Genomic DNA, 26,007 nt, shown 5'->3' on the forward strand with positions numbered 1-26,007 from the left:
AATAATAATGATGATGGGTAAGCAATTTTAGCATCTCTTTTTCAAGTGCTCTTGACTGTCTAGCTAATTTTTTTCCCAATGTCAAGTTAGGAAATTACCTTGAAGATTAAAGTCAATAAGCAAACCTTGAACAATAGTTGGTATTTGACTTCCTTTCAGAACATCCATTACAGTTATGTTTACCTTCATCAAAAAAACTCCCTATCCCACTCTTTTGCCTTTCATGCTTAGTTCTGCATTACAGCATCGTTAGATGAGGGATCTGAGGAGTCTACAGTCTGGTGTTACACTCCTCATTAATTCCTTTGTACCCAGCGCCAATGGAGCTGACCAAGTATTGAGTGCATCCGAAGTAGGAAAACTAAGCTGACCTTGAAATGGTTTAGAGGAGGAAAAGTATAGTAAGTTATAGCATCTAGGAACGCTTTAACTTACTGGGGTTTTTTCTCCTCACAACGCAATGAACCAAATAGTTCCAGCAGCAGCAGTGCAATAAAATCTGATTGCCTATGGATTTGTGTCTAGTTACTGGGTTCTGTGGTTCTAACATGTACAGTGAACGTTTTATACGTGGGAAATTCGGCACCTTTCCATCCTGTGTGGATTTCTGTAATGTTGAGTAACAGTTTGGTTCATGCTTTAGCCATCCCTTCAGGAGTATTATTAGTAGGCTGTCTCCCCAGATGATGCAGAAAGTTTACTATGTTTAAGACTGCTGCCTACCAAGCAGTTTCAGTTGAAGATGGCCAGTGGGCTTAAAAAATGCAGGTGGACAGACACAAATGATTAAATGCCCATGTCACAAATGCACAAAGCTTACTTTCCCTGATTAATTGGGATTAGAAAATACACTGTCAACCAAAAAAGCAAAATCTTTCATTTAACGTATACTAATCCTTCAGAGGGTATGAGCACAGAGTGACCACTGAATGCCCATCAAAATGACATGTACAAAGAGACAAGATTTTTAAAACAGGAGGATTCTCCTAGGTAAAAAAAAAAAATTACACTTGGAAGTGTATATTTTTAATGAGTTCCATAACTTTCTTATGGCATGATAAATTCTTGCATGGATATAATGATCTGTTCTGACATGAGTCTCTTTGGTAGCTATGATCTATCAAAACAATGTTTTTAAAAATAAATGGCTACTGGCTCCATTAAGTGATCCAAGAAAATGAATACTTTCTCATGTCACGTGGTCTAGATCATGAAGTTAACCCTTTTTGCACATCTTGGTAAAATAGTTGAAAATAGTTTAGCTGGTTCTTAACAAAATGCAAAATCTTTAATTATTTCTTTAAGATGACTTTTTCTATCATTTACATAATCTTTGACCTGTGTCTGCATGAATAAGAGCAATCACGTTTCCATCGCTAGCTGAAGTCTAAACTTACCTCCCATTTTCCTTGCGCTGTCCTTTTTTTCAAGTGAATATTCCAGTGCTCTGAATTCACTTCTGCGCAGTGCGGTATTGTCAAGGCAAATGGAGTGCTGACAGACAAATCTGCGGGCCCACAAGTTACTTCTGGTCCCAGAAGAACATCTGTGCCTTCTGGCTGTAGGCTTTGGGGGGGGGGGGGAGACAATAACATCTGTCAGGCTCTTTTTAATAAGGAGTGAAAATTTACTTTAACTGCAAATTTTAAAATATTTTAGTTAAAATCTAAGTACCTCATCTGTTACAGGAAAGGATAAGCGAACCAATTACTGTGCTAATTTTCATGTAGAAGCAGTAGCTGGAGATGAAACAAAACTATTAGGCCATATCTACTCAAATCATTGGCTGGTCAGTTTAGGATTCTGGTCTTTAAAATACATTTCAATTTGCTTAAACCAAATACAACACTAAAATTACTCTATGCAAGTAAGCCTCGCTTTATGCACCAGCTGGTAGTATTACCATCTAACTCTGCCTTCAAAGACTGTCATCAACAATATTTTCACAGTAGCGAAGATAAAACAAATTATGGTTTAAAAACACAGTCTCATAAATTTTCCCAGATTGAGTGTGAGCTCCCTGGTTTGAAAACACATTTATATTCTGCAGAATGAACAAGCTAGGTAACTTATAGCAGACATCAGGCACAGAACTTCTTTGCTTAAATTTAGAACGCTGCAAAGTTGATACACGCATGTGGGCTCCATTACTGTCAATGGAGACCCCATCAGCACAACTGAAGTCTGGAAGCTGAATGTATCACCTTTGTTTGGTTAGATTAACTGCTTGCTAAGTTATATAGATGAAGTATCTGACAAGAATCTTCTTTCGTTCATTTAAACCTAAATTTAGCCCTGTCCCACATAAATGTGCTTTCCTTACCTCTTATCATAAACACCTGCACGCAGCCAGTGACAAAGTGGATGAGACTCAGTCCTTAGCCATTAAAACTAGCAATTGAAACATCTTGTCCTGTTGGGGGGGGTTGGGTTTGGGTTGTTTTGTTGTTTGGTTTTTTTTTTTTTTTTCACTGTAATCCTTCAGTTGGATTCTACGTTGCCAAGTTTTGGCTTCTAAATGACTGGCCAGGGCATTCACTCTTAAAGCAAATGGTGTTTCCAAGATAAAAATAAAGGGAAGAACCTGAACCAAGATATAAATAAGATGACGTAATAATAAAACTTAAAACATAAGTAAGGGAGAAAATCCCTGCTTAAAGATTAGGATCTATTTCCCTGGCCATGTCACAAGCTACCACCACCCCTGCCCTTAGAGCTTTGCAGTAGCAACGTGGCAACAACCAAACCATCCCACGCTGCCTACGCTGAGCCCAGGCTTCATGGCTATGCTGCTGAACTCTGAGCCAAGCCGACGGGATAATACATTTAGGTGAATGTAGCTCTCACGTAGGCACACTTATGTGTAGCCCTGCACTGAAATCCATCAGATTCCAATCCTGCAAATTGACTGTGCATGTCCATCGAGCATCACCTGGGGGTAGCGTTCTCAGTATAACTGTAATAGCAGGTGCTCTGAAAATGCAGTTAAAACTACCATTCTTGCTAAAGACTTGAAAAGTTCCAACAGCTTCAGTGCCATCCCTTACTAAAGACTACATGTACAAGTATCTGTGAGATGAAGACTGGGGGGGGGGGGGGGGGGGGGACGGGACAACATAACATGCTAACAAAAAAGGCCAATTCTGCCTTTTCTTTTTCAAGTGTCATAATAATAAATGCTCCCTAAGCCTCAGTGCTTCTGAGTGTTTGTAGGATTCGTAGGCAAAAAAAAAAAAAATCAAAGCACAAACACAGCCTCTCCTGTAGCTGCCACGTTGCTCTTGAACAGCGAGCGCCTATGGGGCAGGCAGGAGCGGAGAGCGCGCAGCACAGTGCTGGCAGGCCTTGCTGCAGCAAAGCAGCAACCTCACCACGTTAGGAGACACAGGAGGCGATTGTCTGTTTTGTTGAACGGATGGCAGAATGACTATTCTAAGCAAACGGTTCAAGCAAAAAAACCTACTTGCTTCTGCTTATGCCTACGAATAACAAACAAATTTTCACAACAACTTCATTGCTAGGAAAACCCTGGTTTTGCACAGAAGACCATCACTTAACACCAACCACTGCTACTCTTTACAAATGGCTATTTGATTTCCTTAAAAATAAAACCTTCCCGCTGTTACCCCAAATCACCTCTCTTTCCAGCTAATTTAAGAAATCATCCAGTTACCTACAAAGAAAGGAAAATGTTTCAGAATTATTAGAAACCCTCAAGCCAACTTTTATGCATATTTATTTTTTCAGTAAGTTACTCAGTTCGTATGATTCCTCTCTGCTGTACCTTGGCAAAGGGTGATGCGTTCTACTGCCTTATCTGGTTTGATGCAGCCGCAGGAAGGGGGGTAGCAAGCGTATTTCCAGAGAGCGAGTCAAACCTTAGTTATTTAACTTGGTCGATGCCTTTCTATCCTATCTCTCTCCCAACACACACGTCCTTTGCCAAGTGGCTGCTGCTGACAAATGCATAAAATATGGGGAGGCTGTGGAGGCGGTGGTGGTGGAATTTTGCTGAAGTTACCTCCAGTACAAAGCTTAACAATTCATCTTCAATAATGGGAGCAAAATACAGGTTATTTTGTTTTCAGCACAACACCCTTAGGAGATGTGAATCCAGAGTTTTAGTTATGCTACTGGTGATGGTCCCCATCAGAAATAAATAGCTCAAATTTTTCAAGCATCAAGAATGAAACAAAACACAAATACACAAGATACGAGAACAAATAACGTCAGTAGTGGTAGGAGAGTCCTGGTAGCAGCCTAGCAAAGTTGATGGGAAAGACAACTGGGAGACTATGATTATAGTCTGTCTACCCAGCGCCCTCCCACCCACCTCATTTAAAAAAAAAAAAAATTAAAAAAAAGAAAAAGCCCGAGTCACTGAACTAGTGTAGGCTCTGGTCACGGCCGCTGGCGGCTTTCCAGGGTCACTCTGTGTAATTGCTGACAGCGTGCATCATGGAGAGACTGAGAGCAGCGATGTGGGTGAATGGCCAATGGCAAGCTAGTCTGAAAGGAGCTATTTAATTGCTTTTAGAGAATCATTCCCCTTGTAGAACATATTGGACAAACATATGGGAGTTCTGGGAATTATTTAATGCCAAATGAACTGAAATCAGTTAATTAGATGAACTCTCACACTTGTTGCAAGTAGCCAGAGTCTGTGTAATAACTGACGTGGTGCTAAGACTCTCGGGCAGTTCTGAGCCGTTGATTAGGCAAGGCAGGAAAGGGAAACATTACCAAATGCGGGTATTTAATATTCCCGTTGTTACAAGGCAAAACAAATCAGTAACTAGATCTGTCCCCTCAAATCCATCGAAATCAAAGGTCTGTAAGTTGTCCAGTAGAAGACAGACAAATAGTCACTACTGCTGAGCAAAAATTAAAAAATGTTTTTTCTAAAACCACTACACTGGTAAGAAACATTAGGAACTTCACCCCACAATATTCTGCCCTCTACAAAGTACTAGTAAAGAGGTTTCTTGCATTTAGAGGTTCATTTTCAGTTTAGAAATTGCTGCTAGAGGGACATTTGTACCTGAAGCCAGAACACTGAGAAAATGTTACGGGGAGGATCCAGTCCCTCAAGGAGAGGGCGAGTGCCACCGAAAGCGCCCTTCGTGTCGGCTGCCAGAGCAGCTGGTTGTGCGTCTGCAGCCCAGCCTAAAGACGCAGCAAAGCACGCTACGAACGCTAGCTGTTCTTGCCGCTTTCTGCTGTGCGAGGCGCCGAGTTGCGGGTGTGGTGGCCAAGGTGTGCATTCCATCCCAAAGCACTGCTCCGTTAAAATTCCATGTTGGAATACTGTGAAGGTTAACTGGAGAAGCGAGGAAGTGAATAGGAACAGTGCTGTCCATTTTTTTCTGGACACAGTGAATTTCAGAGAAGATTTTCATATTTGCCTTTCAATATTTACTCTCCCTGTGGCCAACCATAAGCATCTGCAACAGAGAACCCAACGGCGTAACAGGCTCCTAAATGAACCGTGGTACCTGGGAGGTGACGACTCTGGTGACGAACACGTCTGTGCCTTGACTCTGGATTTCTCATTGCAGTTCACTCCTTGGATGGCAAAAATATTTGCTTTCAGACTGCTGCAGACACTGATAATACTGTTTTTTTCCTCCCCTTTGCACAAACACTCATACAAATGAACATGATGGAAAAACAGCAAAATAAATTCATGGTTTAAAAAAAATCAATTTAAAAAAGGAACAGCGTGATATTTAAACGATATACCCATCAAGCCTGCAGTTTACAGATGAAATGGATTCTATTGCTGTGGGTTGCTTTTGTGAGATGAGAAAATTTTGCCTTTGGAAAATAAAAGTGCATTATTTGTCACATTCATATACCACATTGTGTGTAAATGCATACATTTATGAAGCTTTGATTTTTCAAATTATATAGTTCCAAAATATGTTTTAAGTCTGTGGAAGACTGTCTGTTTTCATTCTGTGTATGCACACTCCAGTGTGTGAATACTGTGTAGAGATGTTGGACACTCAAAGTTAAGTGCACATCAGAAATATATTCCGTTTTTCATATTGCGCATCCAAATGTGTTCAGTTACTACTGAACCTTCAAGTTTCTGCTGAATTCCTACAAATCACAAAGACAAAGGAAATGGGGGGAGTAGTAACGTGAGACCTGGTCTTCTCAGTCCTCTCGGTTTTCTTGTCTCCTATTTTTCCACTCTCTAATCTTCCCACTCTTATTTTGACTGTATGGTTGGAATCTCTGAAAACCATTATTTTACAGTATTTTCATAATCACTGCATCTCAGTGATGCTTTCCTCTAATATTTAGAATATAGAGGCACATTCACAATACTAAGTTTAGTCAATCTAAACTCATGGGAGGTTTTTGTATGATACCACCCAAGCACACTAATATACCTGTACAACTCCCAGCTTTATGTTTGATGGAAGAATGCAGTGTGAGGGTTTCTATATATTCAGGGACCCAAACCTTTACAGTTTATACTGGCACATGTAAAGAAAAAATAATTTGTTCATCCTGTAGGTGACTAAACGGTCATCTTAATCAAGAGGCACTTTGGCTATTCTCATCTTTTCTCACATTGTAACTGGTGTGTTATTGGAAACAATTAAAATGACAGTGCGTAGAGTGTAGTGTAGGAGAAAAAGTTTGCGAGAAAGGAGAAACAGAAAAAAAAGGGCAATCAGGAAAAATACAAATATTTCAGGGCAGATTCTGCCTTCTGTTGTAGCTCAGTTAACTTTCTTATTTAAGTATGGAATACAGACCACATTCAAGAAGGACACTGTATTATCTGAATAATTGCAGACTGACATTTTTCTCTTTGATACAGTTTTCACACAGGATATTTTATAAAGCTTTACATGCTTTAAAGGCATGTAGGAGCACTGCAACAAATTTGCTTACTGCTTCAAGGTGAATCGGTAACAGATCTGGGACCAGAACCCAGGATCCCAAATACTTGCCCATGCCTCATATCCCCCGACCCTGTCAGCAGGGTGTCATCAGACGATTGGATTGGCAGCCCCTTCTGACTGGAACAGCAAACCTTGCACTGCGATCAAGAACATCTGCTTTTGCATTAGCACACGACTACAACACGTAGAAGCCATACATAGCAGCAGATCCCCCCCTTCCCCAACTACTTAAGTACGTGACAAAGTTTCCCCCCCTTTACTCGAAAAGCAGCAGGTAAGTGGCAATTTTGGGGGGCAAGATACTGTCCTCAGTGTGCTGACTTAGCAGAAATTATCTCCTCACAGGGCTCAGCATATAATGATCGTAATTTACCACTTTTCAGCCTGCCTCTCTCCAACATCTCCTTTTCCTGCAATTCTAATATTTTTTTTTTAACCAGAGCATTATGCTCCCTCTATCAAAAGGAAAGCTGAAAGCTATGCAACAGGGGGCAGCGCTTCTCGTGCTTTTGTTCCAGCTGTTCTCATCTTATTTCTAGACCCCAGTAAGACCAGCTACTCTGCCACAGCCGGCAAACATTTCTCTCCTTCATAACAACCTAACTGGATCGCAGTATGTACTTTTTATTTATTTTTCACTTCTAAAACCTCTTTAAGCACGTATGCTGGCAGCAGGTGGTTGCGGAGCACGAGCGCTTTAAAGACAACAGCCACGCACTAGACCTTGTGCTGGCTCTTCCATGACGAGCATGTGGGGTTGAAGAACAGGCTGTTGTGAACGGACACACAATCTCTAGTGGAATCCTGAAGTATTTTGGTGCAGTGCAGAGCTGCCATCCCATCTACTGAAATATTGTTTTTCCTTTCTTGAAGAAATACACTTGACCTGCCTCCTCGGTGGGGAGAATTTGGGATGGGGAGATGTTAACAATGGCCTAGGGGTGAGGCATCCTTCCAGGTAAGTCACCTACAGACTCTGGCTGGTTCTTGGCTGGGAGCAACTAGCAAGATCTCCCAGCCAACAGTGCCGAGACTTACGCATCCCAGTTCTGTTAACCAAGTGACAGTTTCTAACCGCACAGAACCACTCACTTGCTGTAATTCCCTGCAGCCTGTAACAAACTTCAGTGACGCATCTTGAGGTATTCTGGTTCAAGGAACAAACCAGCAGACACCGATCTCTGTTCCAGCGCAGCTCTGCTTAGTCTTTCTGGCTTAAGGATGAAGTCAGAATTATGCAAGGAGGCAAGAGACATTTCACTCTAATTCTCGCTTGGCCCAGAATCAATAGCTTTGTTGTTTCTTTCACAAACATCAATAACCTGTACTTTCTGCAAGCATCAAAGCATGCATATGGTGTTTGAAGGTTGAGCTTAGCTGTTTTTCTCTGTAAGTAGTCCTTCAGTGGTTCTTTAGGAAATTCTAGCTGCAAGAAGCATCCTAGAGGATCTATGCAGTGAAGCCCATACATGTGTCCCTAAGACTTTTTGGTTTGGTGTCTTTTTGGAGGGACCACCAGTTCCATCGCTGATTTGTTCAGTTAGATGAGACACTAAAGAATTTTCAAACCTGATTTTGATTTCTGTTTAGGATACGGTGAGTTTTTTATTCCACAAATGATTGTATCAATTTACAGCAAAACCAGCTGATAATCTCATCATAGTATCTGTAGTGCACAGACAGGGACCCCCACACACCCCCAAAAGTGTCAGTGAACTCAGCATAGCTCTGTCAGATCCCATATCATCTCTGTCTCTCTAAAGTGACAGCTAACCCACTAATCCTGAACAGTCTAAATCTAAACAATACGATCCTTGCTCTCTCACACACGTTTCAGATGTATAAGGTATAGTGAGATCAAATCTCTGCAAGAACACCACAGGACTTCCTTCTTGTCTGCATCTACTGTCTGGTTATCTTTGGCATTAAATTAAATTCCACTGATTACCATATGATGTGGACAAGGTTCCATTCAGCAATTACAACTCGAGCTACTTAATTTTTAATGGTGATACATCTTCAGCTAGCGAAAATCAGGTACTAATTCTACCTGCTGGCATTTCCTCGCACCCTCGGACCACGGAAGCCCAGGGGCAGTAGAAGAGGAGGCTCCCTGCATGGCAGTGCCGTCTGCAGCTGCTAGAAAGGTCTGCTTCATTCCACCCAGTTCAGATGCGTGACAGATACATCAATCTTGCCTCAACTGCGTGAAGAAATGTACGCTGTTTTGATGGGGGAAAAAAAATGAGGTGGTTTGCTTTTGTCTCACTTTATAGAATTCCACTTTAAAGAAGAAGGAAGGAAAAATCCCCCTGTGAAAATCTTCAGTTCAGTTTGCTGCCTCTGCTTCTGCCCAGAAAAAAGGAAAACAGTAGGCAAAATTTGCTGCTTGTTTTTAATTAACCTATTTTAATTCATTTCTGCAGAACCCTTGCAGATAAAACAGCTGGGTTTTTTTTTTTCTTCCCTCCTTTTACATATCTTAATCTTTCATTGAAAATGATCAAAAACCTATGGCAGCAGATGGGGATAGAATATGAAAGTTTTCACAAAGGAGTACAGATTATCAGAGGAGGAAAAAAATGAAAATAGATTTCACTTTAACTTTTGAAAAATATTTCTAGGCTTTAAAATTTATAGGCAGCTCTGTATCTTTCAGGTCTTAAAGGAAAATTCCAGCCATCATTTGGCTGTAAGTTATTGTAAGTATATATTTACTGTATATGCAGTTATTTTCTTCTTTCCATGTCTCCTCAGATATACCCACCAATTTTTCAGTGCTTTTAGCTGAAGGTATGTTTAAGGTGAGGGAGATAGGAGAAATAGCTGCTGTAAAGCACTATAACCAACTCTCCTGTCTCCAGTTGTACAAACCAGCCCTTGATTACTACTTCTAAAAACTGTCCCTCTCGCAAGCACTCGAAATGAGGCTTAATCAGTGAACCACTCTTCACCTGGGACCAAGGTTTCCCAAAATTATCCTGGAATTAATCACTTAAAGTGTATACTACAGATTAATCACTTAGCTCTGTTTGGAATGTGAATTATGAAAGGGTAGTTTGAGAAAGCTAAGAAAGTTCTTTAAGAACTTTATTTTTTGCAAAAATATTGTTTGGAGTGCCTCACTGCAACTTGTGCGACTGGATGTGAACGTAGGACCAATAAATCCTGTCAGTGCACTTACTGAACTACAATTTGCCAGTCTCATGCAGAATTAGGAGCAGCAGAAAGACTCAACATCAAGAAAAGAAGAAATGAATTCAAGAGAAGTTTAGATTAGTGCAAGGAATAAAGGTCAGAAAATATAACTGAGAAACCCCAGTGGAACAAAGCCGCATTACAGCATTAACGAGCCCCGTTACAGAGTCTGCACGTACCAGATCCTCAGCGAGTTTAAACTGTCGCTGACACCTTTCACTGCATGAAGACATGGTCTTGTACTTGCGGAGATGCACTCAAGACGCAGCGGCTAACTTCTGGCAACAACTCGAAAAGGGGAACTGTAGAGTGCTTTTCAGTAGCTTATTTCAATGAAATAAATTTGATTATCCCTGTCACTTTTCATCTGACAATCTCAAAAGATTTAGCAGTCATTTATCCTCGAGAGACGGGCAGCACAGAGATTGCTTTGTCCGCTGCTGAAACGCGCCTGTTCAGAAGCGTGCGGCAGTTTAAGGACACAGCATGCCTTACTGGTTTAGAAGTTGACGTCAGGTACCTAGATGTTCCTCTGCGTTTAAATGGGGAAACACTCTGGCTTGAATGTTTTATTTTCTTTAAAAACCATCATTGTATACCTTTAGTGACAGCAGGTGAGAAACTTTATTTAGTCGTAGAGGCCTACCTGCAGCAGCAGAGCTCTGTGTAGCATAGAAAAGGGGAGGGATGCCAAGGTGACCAGTGCTGTAAGAAAGATGCAAATTGCTGTTTCTGCTGCCTGTGATACAAGTATATTCCCGAGAGGGCTCATCCAGGCACTAGACTGACTGACTCCACTTGGATTTGAGGGAGTCACAAAATAAAGAAAACCCATTGTAAACAGTAAGTGAAGAAGGTGAAGCATACTTAGTGGTAATGAAAACAAAGCCTTTCATAGCGGAGTCTGGTAGCACAAGTCAAAGGCTGAGCACGAGGTTTCTGAATGTTCTGTGTTTGCTGACACTTAATTCTTTATGGGTAACATCACGGTTCCTTAAACTGGGCGGGGGGAGAATATACCTGAACAAAGTGCATAAGCCAGAATGACGGTGGCAGGCTTTCCCGAGTAATACCTCACCGAGAAGCTAAGTGACGGGGTATATTTACCTGTATTTTACCTGCAAAAGGACACAAATTCCTGGAAAACACAGGCAGGAAACGGGGGCAAAACAAACTGGTAGAGGAGTTTCTAATGTGTTGCTCAAACTCAAATGCTTGCACTGGGAGAGGAATTAGGAAAAGTATTTACAATAGGTGGTGGTTTGACGCTGACAGTAGACAGCACGACTAGCCATTAACAACACTAAAAGGGGTAGTAATTGGAGAGGTATCTGAAGATTTGCTTAGTGTCTAGACAGTAACTTGAGATCGAATTCCTGTTTTTCTCTCCTGTACTTCTACTAATGTAATTTCAGACAAGATGTTTAAGACTTAACTTCAAATGCATTTCAGTTGTTCAACTTGAGGCATCCTGACCCAGTATTGGCACCGTGGGCTACTCCAGATCTCAGTCTGGCGACTAGACACATCATTTAGTTAATGAATTATTGCACTTTTTACCCCAAGCTCTTCTAGCACTTTTCACCTCAGCTCTTAAGAGAGCAGTGCAACCCCCGGTATCTCTCAAGTCCCTTCAACTCACAAGGAACTTGCCAAGAACCAAATGTAATAGCTCTCTAAAGTTTTCAGTTTAGAATAAACTTATCTTAGAAACTAAATAATGCAAACATTTCCCTCATAAAAAAAAACAAACAAAAAAGTGGTCTTAGGGAAGAAAAAACAACTGTAGGTCTGAAAATGAAGAATGTGTTCTACCAGTCTTGACCGTTCAACAGTGTGGCTAGCATTATATAAGCTTTACCTTCCCTCTGAATCCAGATTTTAGTCTAGCGCGAATGTTACACTTAGACTAAACAAGCTGTCCTCATTTGCTGAAAGGCACCCAGTTCCGCACCAGTTTTGCCATTTTACTCTCACGCAGGGTTTGATCAGTAGCTGAGAGTGAGTGAACCAAGCGCGCAAACTAACTCGGGCTCTGCTGATGTGTGGTCTGTCACTCTCAAAGAGAGTGCGGAACACTTTGATTCTTTATAATCCATGTTGTGTTAAAATTAAAGCCGCTAGGAAGTCTTTTTATCGGAACAGCTATCAAAATCTGCTAAAGCCATCTGTTTCTCTGGCCCTGTTTATTCATAAAAATAAAGGGGAAGATCCATTCTAAATCAAGCGACTTTGGGCCAAATTCCATTGTATCAATGAAAACACCCACATGTGCAGCTGGCAACAGAGTTGAGTGCCATGCATCTAACAGAACCTTTAAAAAGTTTTAAAAGCATCTAGAAATGAGCTAGGTTTCTTTTGTACGACAGACATTTGCAACATGCATGATGGACCAACATAAAAAACCCCCAGTGACCTGCATTTGCCAAAACCACAGTTCTGGTGTTTGTTTTCCTTTTTTTCCTTCTTGTCTTTGCACTAAGTATGACAGAGCTGAAACCCTGAGAACCGCAGAGAGCTAACTTGTTTATTTATGAAAGACCACCAGTATCTCAAACATCACCTTCCTGTCCTACCAGACGCAATCTTAAAAAAACCCCTGAGGATCAAAGTGCAGTTTAATTTCTCCTGTTCACAAGCTGGTGGTGGCAAATCTGGCGAGGGAACAGATTTTAATGGCGATTTATAAAACAAAGTAATTTAAGAAATTACTAATTTAAGAGCATTCACTTATTCGCATCATCTAGGCTACCAAAGATCTGTCATGAAGTAACAACAATTCAGTACCTACGTATCATAGGGTCATTCAAACTGATGACCTGGATAGTGAATTTTAACCTGTTGTCTGCTTGAGAGTCTACGGACCCAAAGGTTCTGTAACAAGTAATTAATGAAGGCATCTGTGCTGTTAGTAGACTTGCATGATGTAAGTCTGCAAATCAAAAATCATAAAATCATTGACTCAAAATTAAGCACTTATTCATCAATCTCCTTGAGGTGTCCCATCCTTCAACAGCATTTGCAATAATTCCGTGTGATTTCACAGAAACATCACAAAGATCCTTTTTGCTGTCATTTATACAGACACAGCATATGTCACAACAGTGTGGTCACACCAGCAAAGGAAGGCGGAGTGACTCTTGCACACTCCAGTCCTTTAGACAGTGTTGACAAGAAATGCATTAAATGAGAGAGTTCCACCAATTCTGGATGCATATGTGTGGCTTTTAGCATACTTCTTACCTGGACTCCTTTTGAGTGATGGCAAGATAGATTTCCCACGAGCTCTCTTCGGGAATAGCTCCATGTGGTATCAACAAACTGACTCCTACAAAAGAGCAAAGGCAGAACTTAACTTTGGGAAGGGCACTGGGTGTAAAGAACAGTGCACTACTGGCCTCTGATTTGCAAGACCTAGGAAGGCCATCTACTAGAGCAGAAGAATGCTCGGAAACAGTGGTTCTGACTACATCACTATCAGATGAAAGGAAAATACATTATTAATACGATCCACATTGTTATTAATATTTAACTGTCTTAGAGCCTGGAATTATATTGACCCATGCTTAAAAACTGCTTGCTCCAACAGAGGTTTTAAATAGTTGACTTCCTGTTGTTTTGTGTCACTAAATGACACTGGATTCATAGTCTAGTCTAGGTGTGACTGAAGGCTTAACTGACTTAGTGCCTCTGCCTTTGTAATATTCATTCCTGAACATAAGAACAATCTGCGAAGAAATGAACACATTCCATGTGTTGTGCATGACTGTACACTAACTATCGCATCCCTGAATTATATACTGCTATCAATCTTCTCTAAATACAGACCACATTTTTTTATGGTATGCTTTAAAGTACCCATTTTATGAATCATGAAGGATGCAAGCTCTAAAGCGTTCAGTTCAACCAGATACTAAGAGATAAGCCTGGACACACTAGTAAAATGAAATCAAAGTTGAATTTAAAGTGAATAAAGATCACCAGAGTTTGAAAGATACCCTCTTGGCCAGCAGTGGTGGTATCTGGCTATTTCTGCTATATTTGCCATTTTAAAAAAGAAAGTATCCAACATAAGGAATTTTATTCAGCATGATATGAACGTAGTGATGTAGTGCAGCATACTGCAGGACTATAATTTTTACATCTTTTATTTGACTTTAATTTGGTGCCATATGTTTTCAGCTAATTTAACAAAAAATTTCTTAAGTCTAAAATATGTCTCACAAAACTCTGAAGACACAAAACAAACTCTACTTCTTAAACAACGCAAATTGAGCATCTCTACTGCAGTGTTTTAGTGCATAGCCCAATTTTGAAATGCCAGTTGACTTTGAAGCGCCCCGCTATGGAAATCTGTCAAGCTATTAAGCTAAAAGAAAGAGAAAACCAGAAAGCCAGGAGTAAATGCTAACGAAAGCCGCACTAGAGTTTTCATTGAGAGTGGAGGCTGTTCTCCAGAGACGTCTGTTTGTTGCACGCTGCAGACTTCAGTAACGTAATGAAGGCTGACAACGTTAACGCAGTCAGATGTTGGTGCATGTAGATTCTGCGTCAAATATGACCCCGTTATATAAGATGCTGATCCAGTATCGACCGCCTTCCTGGGGAGCCCTTCTTTTGGATCAGGACCCAAGTAAGCAACAGCTTTGATTAATGTGACTTTCATGCTGAAGACATCAAGAGACGCAGGAATTTATAACAGTTCAGATAGGCATAATGCCTCTTTACTACTCATCCCAAGCTTTGTTCTGATCAGTCTTCTCCTGTGTGGGCAACATGCTCTACTTCCCAGAATTTGCATTAAGGGAGCCCCTACTTTTTCTTTTCTTCCCTTTTTTTTTTTTTTTAAAGTTACAGAACACTACATCAGGCAAAGTAAGTTTGATCTAAAATTATTTTATATGCTTTTAATGAGAAAGGAGCTACCCACCTGTGTTTGGAACCACTAAACGGCCACCCAGGTGTCCAAAGATGGCAGTTGTCTTCAGCTCACTTCTTGTTGAAATAGAAGACAGGTTCTGAATGTAGGTAGCCTTATTTCTAGCCTGCATTGTCCCAAAAGCTCTATTATTCCCATGAGGAAAAGTTCCAGAATGTGCCTTTCCATGATACTCGGCCCTCTCCGTCACCCCTAGGGACACCATGAATGAACTCTGAACTTTGACTTTGATGTCTGACAGCGGGTTGAACAGCGAAGACTCTGTCATTAGCTCCTTGTCCATGGGGTCCTGCAGGCAGATGGGGCCACTGTACGTCCTGCTCACTGTCAAGTCAGGCTGCATGGAGGAGTTCAAAAGCAGGGAGTTACCTGGCAGAATGAAGCAGATCGGGGGGTTAGTTACTGAATTGATGCTAAATCTGAAATCTCTTTCTGACCTCGCCACCATTTCCTTTTTGACTTGCTCTTCCTTCCTGATATTCTCAGGGCTCAAAATCACAGGTACTTGATCGCTATGTTTTCTGCACTTTAGGCAACTCCAGAGTGCATGAATCCAAGAAGGAACTTCCTTCTTCTTTCGGTTATGTGTATGCCTTCTTTCTTTCTTTTTTTTTTTTCTTTAATTAAAACCCACTGGGTGAAAACACATCTTCCTGCAGACCTTTTCCGTGAGCTTACACGAAACAACAGCTTCATGTCGGAGGGAAACTGGGTTGAAAAGAAAGTGGGACATAGGGAAAAATACTACAGCTATTCATTTAGGAGCATTTTAGCTCGGAAAACACTGAAAAAAAGAGAAGGAATGGATAGATTTAGGGCCTGAATCCTTTAGCTGGTTTGGTCTTTTTTTGTTTGATTTTGTGGTTTTGTTGTTGTTGTTTGGGTTTTAGTAAATAAGTTTTCCGAAGTAACTAATTTTCTGGAAATTATCTGCGCTGCATCTTTGAAAATGTGATCACTTTAAGGGACTGCAGGCTGGGTTGCTAACATAAATACATATCTGCAAAGAATAAAATTTGGATCCCTCTAATCCATTTTCTGTATGTCAGTATTGTGCTCTCTTTTCTCAGCAAACTGAACAGAGAACTGGCTTTTGTTTTTTTCAGCTGAATTGTTTAGTTTACAAATGCTCTTATTTAAAAAGCCCACAGACAGAGAACCCAAAGTAACTGAAACTGAACTAATAGCATCCTGGCATGAGAGAAACTGGCACACTCAGATATTTTCAGAGTGTCCAGAACTAATGTTTTTGAAACATTAAGTGAAACAAACAATTCCCCAGACTCAAAACAAGACTTTCATGGCAAACCGAACAACAAAGGAAAAAATTACTATTTGAGACCGTCATTGAGAATTACATGATGCTAATTAAAGGCTTGGATTTTTAAATGAATGAGTAAACATCCTTCAAACATCCTTGTCTACCAAGCCCTTTTTCTAATTTCTTGCAATTTATGCTTGGTGAGGAATGTTGTCCAGAAAATAAAGTAACTGTAAAAACAACACCACAACCCCCCCCCCCCCCCAAACCCCTAACTCTGCAACATATTTCACTTTTCCAAAGAGAGGAGAGACATGGGGATACTTTCACACCCCACCAACACACCCGCCCACCCACAATAAGGCAGGTCTCTATGTTAGAATGTCAGTACGGAATTAAAAAAACATACTATTTTAAAGTAATCACCATTTGTATTCCTCCCCACCTTTCTGTCCAAAGGAAATACTATTCCAGAAAACATCTGAGTGCTGCTTTTAGTAAAAGTAAATATTTCTTCCCTATTTTATTGTACTGGTGGCTTTCTGAAGTATTTAAAAAAAAAAAAAAACAAAAGCAAAACCGAACATGTTTACGCACATTTATTTCCCACACACCTCAGACTGTGGATGTTTGCATGCTAACAGCAGCTTATAAAAATACTTAAAGTTGGGTTTCTCAAATTAACAGTAAAAAACTAATCACTTTTATTGGAGTAAATAAAATAGAAGATCTGTAACTGAGTAGGAGGGAACTACAGACATGTTTTCTGGGCTTGTTTTGGTTTGTTTGGGCTTTTTGTAAGTCACAAATGTCAGTGCGGAAGCTCGTGAGGGTATTTCTAAAGCGCTTAGAGTGTGGTCAAGGTGATGTATTTGTCCGAGCTGCTGTGACAGAGCAGTAGCAGAGCCAGTAAGAGACGGTCCTAAGCACCAGTAAGAGACGGTCCTAAGCACCAGTAAGAGACGGTCCTAAGCACCAGAGCCCCTTCCTGGCACTGCGGCTGCCCTCGCCTGGCGTGCACACATCTGCTCAGCAGCAAGCTGCAGTGCCCTCCCACAGCCAGGCACCAAACGTGAGCTTAGCATCCCTTTGCAGTAGGAGCTCTGGAGAGAAGAAAATGAAATCACAACACTAACCTTGTCTGACTGTTTTAAAATTAAATGTCTGGAAGCCTCCTGTCAGTGCAGATGAATCAATCACATCCACGCCGTACTCACTCTGACTCCGTCTGTAAAGGGTAACGCCAACCACCAGCACAGCTACAGCAATGACTGCTGCTCCCAGGCCGGAGTACAAGGCAATGTCGCTGGCAGTCTCAATATCTGAAAGGAGAAGAAGCAGGTACCGAGTCAGCAACACTCACAAAAACGTTTCTGACTGGCGCTGGCTGGCCGTGAGCAACGGGGATTGACTACAGGAGGCCAGAGCCACGTGGCCAGGGAGGTAAAGCTTGGGCCATAAATGTGGAGCAGCTCACAGCAGGGCAGTGGAGCACAAAGGAACACTGAAAAGCAAGCGTTTGAAAGCATGAGCAAATATCCTGATGCATCACTCCATATAGGTGAGCTGACATTGCTTTAGGGATTGCATCACGGTCTTGACAATTTTCTTTACAATGGGAGAGTGGGACTTGTGAGTCAGGAGCGGAGCGCTTACTGCTAAATAGCCTTCTCTCCCATCAGCACGCATTGCTAGCTTGGGCTCCTTGCTGAGGCGTGCCGTCGTTTCCCATTCCAGCCCAGCGGAGATGATTACGGTACGGTAATACGGCCCTTAAAGGCAGGACGTGGAGCAGCGGCAGCTAGGGAGGGCGGCTTCAGCTATCGGCACAAGTCCCAGCTACTGCCAGCCTCCGGGGACGTGTGCATTTCAGCTCTGAATTCTGGAGCTAATCCAGGAGGTCATGAATCCTCTCAAAAATTCTTAGTGAAGATTTCCCCTTTCCCCTCTTTATTTTCTGCCTGAGCTTTAGTGTAAGAAGGAAGAGTCCATCCTCTCACAGCTCAGAGGGGGCTGAGGAGATCCCACCTATCTTCTTGGATTCCTGCAAGCATCTTCAGTCTTCCAAACCAGGCTGGAAACCAAACCTTCCCTGTGATCGCACCCATGCATTAAGCTTACAACCAAGCTTTCTAGACTTCAAACTTCTACAGCAGAGAAGAAGAATTCATTGCTCTGAAAGGATGAATCCAAATGAAACCTGCAATATTATGTAATTGAATTATCCAGTCCCGCTATTCTAGATCTGCTGGGATTTGGGACCACGTACCATGAAATTAAATTACTTGGCAAGTACACTTAGTGGGTCCTTAGATAGTTCCTTAATGCCAAACTCCAGTTCAGAGGAAGAGATGATCATGTATTCACCCTATACATCATCTGTTAGCCGACCGGGTGGTGCTCCTGCCGTCAAGTGAGAAGCACTCGCTACACAAAGTGCGTTTATTTATAACAAACGATGGTGACAAAAATAACTAGGAAATCCAGACCAGTCAGTATCAGTAAACAAACGGCAATGTACAGAAATAGGGTAGGAAGTTAAATTCAGCATTTAATAAATAGCCAATTACTGAAATTACTTAATTAGTATTTGGGAGGAGGCTTCTGTTGTGCATGTTCTTCTGCAGAAAGTCAGAGAGCTTTATTTTAGCTGAATTTTTAAAACGAACATGAAACTTCAGACCATTGAGATGAAAGAAATGAGTACCTATTGGCAGCATGAGAAAAGCTAATTTTCCTGCTTCACCAGTTTCTTATGTAAACTCAATGTCTGACAGCTAGCAATACAAGCAGCTGAACTTCCTGGGAAGGCACACCAGCTGCCAAACGCAGGAGCTGAGTACCGACTGTTCTCTAACAGAACTGAAATACCATATGAATTGCAGCAGCAAGGAAACCGAGTACGTAAACACTGCTCCAAGTGGGCTGGAGCACGTGGGAGATTTGCTGTGAGTAAGGCAGCGTAACTGATTTTTTAGTTGGGCAGTTGAATCAAAAGTAAAATAAACTGTTTGGCTCAAACTTCCTTAAGAGAAAACACCCTTTCCGTCCCCATTCTCAAGCTGTTCCCTGTCAACCCCAAACACAACATTCCAACATCCCATTCATCCCAAAATAAATGTTTTGAAATCAGTTTTACTAAGACCACTATTTAGCCCAGAAAATACTTCTGCAGGTGTTGAATTTTTAAATAACCTCGTACTGAAAAAGGTTTCCGTTTTTAACGCATTTAGAACTTGGGGCGGGGGAGATCACAAAGTTTCTGTGCAAATACCAGCTTTCAGAAGAAATCCGTCTTCTGTGGTATGTCACGACAAGTAATCACAACTGAATAAACTTGTAAGTAGCTCTTACCCAACTTCTTAAAACATTACACTTGCCACACAGTTCTACTAAATCAATTACTAGAGAAAAAGATTTTTTTCTGAGGTCTTTTTTTCCCATTTTTCTCCCATGAGATGCCCCCTTGAAAAATGTTGTGAAGAGAATTTTAAGCATTTTAGGTTCAGAGTTAGGAATTCTAGGAAATAAGCTGTTAGCTGACGATGTAAATGTGTTTGCCTACCCATGGGAGATGTCCCTACTCTTTCATGGCAGACAGAAAAAGTAGACAGCAACAGAGAGGGTCACGGGGGAAGACCGAGACGACCTGAATCCCAGTCCATGCCTCAACCACATGCTGGTCTACCTCCATTTTACTCTCTAGTATCAGGTGCAGAAAGAAAAGTACAGAAACTAATTACATTTCTAGTCTTTCCAATTTTTATTCCCAAGCTATTTTGTTGTTACAGGGAATTAATTATGAAACTCTGTTGTTGACTTAATTTTTGTGGGCAATTAGTACACCGAATAAGCCAAGAGAAGGAATGCTGTGTATCTCCAGTGGCAGCAGAAACCTAACAGCAAGCGGGTTCTTTTCCCTTCTAGAGAACCAGAGTGAGCTGGTAGTTATTTCATCACAAAGCATCTTTAAGTCTTCCATTTTGATCATTACTTTGAAAGAGAAAAGTGCTGAAAATCTGCATTACCTCATCTACCTTCTTGGGATAATAAATTATAAACTCTGAAACATGCAGAAATAACCTGTCAGTAAAAAATTACTGCCACCATAACAGCAACAGGTAGCAAATGTAGGAGTTGATCTCTCACCATCAAAACCAGAATATAAAACACACCTCAAGTTCTCACCTGTGAGTAACTGTAATTTATTACTCTAAATCCACTTCAATAGCTCAGCTGCTTCTTTTCCATTGAAAAGTGAATGCTGTTAAGTATCCCTAGAACTTGAATTTGACACTTTACTATAAATTATATGATTAAAAACTCTTACAGTTACTCTTTCTGAATTTCATTCTCTTTAATAAAATGGTCAGTGTTCTGTTTCATAGAAGACCTGGAAGATTTATTCGAGTGTTCCCATAACTATTCCCCTGCAAGGGAAAAAACCCACCCACAAACCCGAAGTAACTAACACACAGAGTTCAGAGGAAAAGGATAACCACCTCAGAATTTAGCAGATTTTTAAATAGCTTTTTCTTAAAAGAGTACAACCAGAGTGACACGGCATTCCTTTAAATCATTCCTATGGAATACAACTGCTTAAGAAAGGGGACTTTCATTTTTATGTAGGATGTTAGTATTTCTTTAGAAACAAATACTTTTTTTAAAAAGTAATTTTAATCTCTTCCCCTTTCTATCTTTTCTTATGGATAATTCCTTTTCCATTGGAGACTAGACATTAAAGAAAAAAGAAAAGCATGGCATATTTGAGGAACGGGGTAATTTTCTGCCTTTATTTTTTCCCCTAAGGGAACAAAGTGAAAAACAAACTCAAAAAGAAAACATTTCTAGTCAGCCAATTACTATTTAATGAACTGCATCCTCCCAGCCCAGAGGAGGTAGGGACTCTCGTAAAGCACTACCATTTTTATACATTTCAGTTACAGGCTACATGTTTGTGGTAATTGTAGCCTATATTTCACTCCACCTCCTGACACTGTTACACAACATTTATTGAAAGCACGTTTGATGGTAATGAAGTTTCTATTAACTATGATTAAGTTTCATAAAGCACCTGAAGATAATTTAAGATGTGCAGGAGCAGAAAATGAAACATTTGGTTTAGTACATTAGGAAACGTAATTGATTAAATTATCTCATTTACAATAAGTGCTTTCCAGGAGCTATGCAGGGCATACATTTCCCCCCGTCTACCATTAGAGTTTGCTTGGAGATCTGCAAGATTTTCCCAGCTTCCCACCCTCCCCCCCATTTCTGTCACTCTCACTTCTGGTGCCCCTTAGCAACTTAAATCCAGTTTTCATATAGCCAGTCTTTGAGAGAAGGATCAAAAGTCAGAGAACCATGTAAGAGTTACTTAGTAGAACAGGTCGTTTCTCAATTAGCTTCGTAATTGACTTTGATTTTGCATCAGTGATGATTCATGCAGTCTTAGAAACTAAGTTCCCGTCTCTCTGAACGCCAACAAGCTGTATTGCATGTTTCTAACCCCACAGCTATAAAGGAACCCTTTAATTCTCCTAGGTATCTTATATGCTAAAATCAATTCCATTAAGGTTTCTTTTTTAATAAATCAGAAAATAAAGCGATTTGACTGATATTCTTTCAAGATTCTCTAATTAAATGGGATCCGCGCAGATAAACAAAGAAAAGCGTATCAATTGCCCGAGCTAAGTTATGACACAGACCAATTGTACGTGACCAACTGGGAGATGACTCCAGTGAGACAAAGACAAAACCAAATGAAAAAGGCTGAAGCAGCCAAAGCAAGCACAGCACATTTTTGAGCAACCGAAATTTGACTTTGTGTATCCTTAGAAATACTTAAGAACTGGAAATGTAAAGGAGAAATATTCTCATGCAAGCTTTCTACGCGTTTGGAGCCGTTTAATGGGTGAAGCTGGGTGGCTGCCATGCACCCTGCAGAACTACAGAGCATGAAAAAGCCAAACACCCTTCACTCACCAAGAGCTGTAGCCATCTTGGACAAGAACTCTGCTCCTCTGATTATTATTTTTATTGCGTCACATTTTTGCAACAGTTTTGTTACATGCCTTTGTAAATAGTTACGAAGTTATCTGTGGATAACATGGATTTGAACTTGACCAGTTCTTTTAAAAATCAGAGGCATACCCTGGGATCTGATAACCCAAAGGCTTCCTTCAAGCCAGCAAGAAATTTTGCTGCAGAATGTTTTGACATTGCAGTCTACAGCACGCGAGCTCAAAGCAAGGGTAGTTCAGGTTTGGATCTCCAAATGTTTTTGGGCCCGAGTTCCATAAAATTTCAAGTAATCTGATCACCCTATGCCCCTATATCCTGGAGGAATACTCAGACTTAAAACCCTCATATTTTATAGTATGTAATAGAAGAACCTGTCTTCAAAGAAGATATAAACAATCACATGCCTTAGCTCTCAGTACAGGTGGATTCTTGTTTTAAGTCCTTCAAAGAAATTAAGCCAAAAATGCATTTATAGATCTAGCTGTCAAAATTCAAAGACAATTTTTTGTTGAGAATTAAGCAGTCAAAAGTCCTCAAAACTTTGTGTACCATTTATGAAAGAAAAAAGCAATGTCTTTGCTTTACAACAGGCCTCACGGAAATTGTGGTTTTGATGAAAGTGTGTCTTTTTTTCTTTTTTTTTGTTAATGAAATCTTTCAGTTAGTCAATTCACTCCAAACATGCTGCTCTAAACTAAAATTCCACTGAAATCAATGGAAGACTAAGAAACAAAGAGTGCAGGAGAGAAGCCCGCCAAAGCAGTATTTAAACGACATCTATAAACTCTTCACAGGGCAAAGCACATAAACACGCTTTACCAGTTGATAAATCAAGGCCCAAGGGAGCTGAACAAGACCAGGCAGAGCCAGTGGTGGAACCAGATTTGAACCAAGAAAGCCAAACCCGTACGTTCATTTCTTTTTTCCTAATTACAAGTCCTCAAGAGATCCATTTCCAGATCAGCATTCCCGTAGAAAGGGCTCGCAATCAGACACAAATGACTAAAGAACGGTCACTTTTCTATTTTTAGTCTAAAACCTATGATCACAAAGTTGCTAAGAAGAGGCTTTCAGTAGATGTGAAAGCCTTTCATATAACCTTCAGTTTTATTTAGCTCCTAAACAAATAAAACAGAATGGCAGAGAAGATGAGAAAAATCATATTTACAAGAGAAAAAAAAAAACCAACAACTTACTTTGGGATTTTATTTCATGAAGAGGTTTTTTATCTGAGAGAGAGAGAGAGAGAGAGAAAGTTGCACTTAATAAATTTACATGGAGCATATCTATTTCCTTTATCGCTTCTGTCTAGCTCTGTAAATGAAACATTTTCTCCTTGTTTGCTGACAATATGAATATTTTATGTTGTCCATATTTTTCTATTCGTCTCCCCCCCCCCCCCCCCCCCCCCCCCCCCAAATCTCTTTCAGCATGTTTCTTAGCAGTAATTTCTCACTTGGTTAATTCAAGTATGTGTTAGCTTTATTGGATGTTTTTGTTTAGAATATTATACATCTCAGGAATAAAGAAGTTCAATACTTTAAAGCGGATCACTTAGCAAAGAAAGTCAGTTAAGAATTGGTTCTTTCTTTGTGTGTTTGCTATATGGAAAGGTTAGTGATGGACGTTTTAAAAAGTAATTTTTAAAAAGCCAAAATGTACAATATATTCACATGTAGATATCTAAATATACACGAATAATAACATCTTTATGTGTTATAAAGAACATAATCAATTATACTACCATGCATATGCAAATATGTTCTAAAATAGATTTTATACAGTAGCGCATCTCTCAAAAATGAGGCTTCTCTGTCTCCCTCGTAATAAGCATTTGAGTTATCCTTTATAACCTAATACCTGAAAAAGTAACCTTTAGGGAGTGGGAGGCTCGGGCGGGTGCGGCACCCGCCGGGCACGCGCGCAGACTGTCGGTGCACGAGGCGCGAGGCGAAGCAGCCCGCCCGGCACGCCAGCCCGGCGCGGCAGTCCGCAGGGACGCCCAGCCCCTGCCGATGGGCGCGCGTTCCGGGGGGCTGCAGGGCTCTCCAGGCCGCCCTCCGCGGGCCCTCCGCGGGCAGCCCCGAGAGCCGTTCTGCCAGCCCTTAGCTTCCTGGGCAGTCTGCCCGGCATCGCAACTGTTCCAGTGCCTTTGCTGAAAGGGCGTCTGAAGAAAACAGCAAAACACCACAACTTACTTCTGTAAAATCTGACAGAGACTAGCAGTCCAGCAGAATTACACTAATCTGATAGAATAAGATGTGGGATATAAATCCTTAAGCAGATAAGACTACATCCATTTTGTACGTGCTTTGCGTTGTAAGGAAATTCCTTTTGCCTGAGCTGCTCCCCGATTCCTCTTTTGGATTTCTTTTGTACGAAGGATCCGGTACTGGTTACCTGTAGAGGTCGGCTGTCAGCACAGCCACTGCAATCCCGTGATCCACACTGGGAAACAGCGGTCTCAGTGGAAACCGCATCAAGGCACAAGATGTTCACAGCTTATTAATTTGCTATGTGATAATGTAAGCAAGTGAATTACGAGGCACCTTCTATTGTTTTTACTACTTGTGAAAATAGCAGTTTAATAATACTTAACCCAAAAGAGTCTTGGATTTTGGCGTTGCCAAAAAGCTGGGTGTGTGTTTTTTTCTTCTTGAGGTTGTTTTTATTTTTGCTAGGAAACAATGTACGTAAGCACCAAATGAATAGCGTCAGACTCGAGCTTTGCAATGGAAACAAACGTTTCTGTGCTGCTGACATACACTGCTATCTACAGAAAACTGCAACAGAATTGAAATGCATTTGCCGTATAAACTGGTGCGATTGCTCGATCCAGAAGCCTCTTGGCAATTTCAGTATCACGGCTGGTTGAAAAATGGAAAACAAAATTATTTTGTGATTTATGGTGCATTAGTAAAAACACGTTTGTAGTTCATCTGCTTATGGCCTACTTGTTTGTTTCTTTTTTGGGAACTGGGAAAAGAAATCAATAGTTTTTGAAGTTATAAAAAAAAAACTTTAAAGCAAACAGATAAAACAAAAAACTCTACAAACCCCTCTCTTTTATTGAGCAAAGAAAAAGCTTTCACCTCTGCAAGACAGAGAAATCCACCGTGGAAAAGTGTACTACCGAGAATACTGGAAGGAATAAACAATGAAAGAACAAATATGCAAGAAACCAGTAAGTTATTAGGAGTATCTTGAGTTAAAGTGACCTCTGCATTCAGATTGAGTCAATCTCTGTTTTTCTCCCAAGTTGGCAGGCTTGGCAATCTTTCATATATGTCAAAACCAAAAATAATTCCACCTTTCTTCTGCATATGAGTTTATATCTATTCAATTGTTACAAGTCCTGGAAGAAATTCCCTGAAAGAAAAGCACTTTCAGTTGCTCCTCAGTTAAGGACTGGACTATCTGGATCCATCCAGAAAATCAAAAACCAAAGCAAGAAAAAGGATGTTTCTGCGAGTGAAAGGGTGTCATGGTTGCGTTATTCCCAACCTCTCCTGTCAGGGACTGAATAAAGCACCTGAGAGCAGACCCTGTTTTATCACCATTTACTGACTCCAAATTTGAAAATTCATGCTGAGGATTAGTATGTTTTCTGCCAGTTCAGTCAGGCCTACGCCCTCCTGGCACCTTACGTTCTCTTACTTTCC

The 26,007-nt window shown here is 40.7% G+C and overlaps 1 protein-coding gene across 1 annotated transcript in view; it reads right to left on the reverse strand.

Annotated features, from left to right (window-relative positions):
• Positions 1-26,007, reverse strand: part of UNC5D (unc-5 netrin receptor D) — an 88,320-nt gene that overhangs the window by 13,864 nt on the left and 48,449 nt on the right. The window contains exons 9-13 of the mRNA XM_075724181.1: positions 23,542-23,574; positions 17,458-17,643; positions 15,052-15,429; positions 13,365-13,449; positions 1,398-1,566 (exon numbers count right to left, since the gene is read on the reverse strand). Of these exons, the coding sequence (XP_075580296.1) occupies positions 1,398-1,566; positions 13,365-13,449; positions 15,052-15,429; positions 17,458-17,643; positions 23,542-23,574 (851 nt within the window). The remainder of the gene's footprint in view (positions 1-1,397; positions 1,567-13,364; positions 13,450-15,051; positions 15,430-17,457; positions 17,644-23,541; positions 23,575-26,007) is intronic.

The sequence above is a fragment of the Pelecanus crispus genome, chromosome 21 (genome assembly GCF_030463565.1).
Source record: "Pelecanus crispus isolate bPelCri1 chromosome 21, bPelCri1.pri, whole genome shotgun sequence".
Taxonomy (NCBI): domain Eukaryota; kingdom Metazoa; phylum Chordata; class Aves; order Pelecaniformes; family Pelecanidae; genus Pelecanus; species Pelecanus crispus.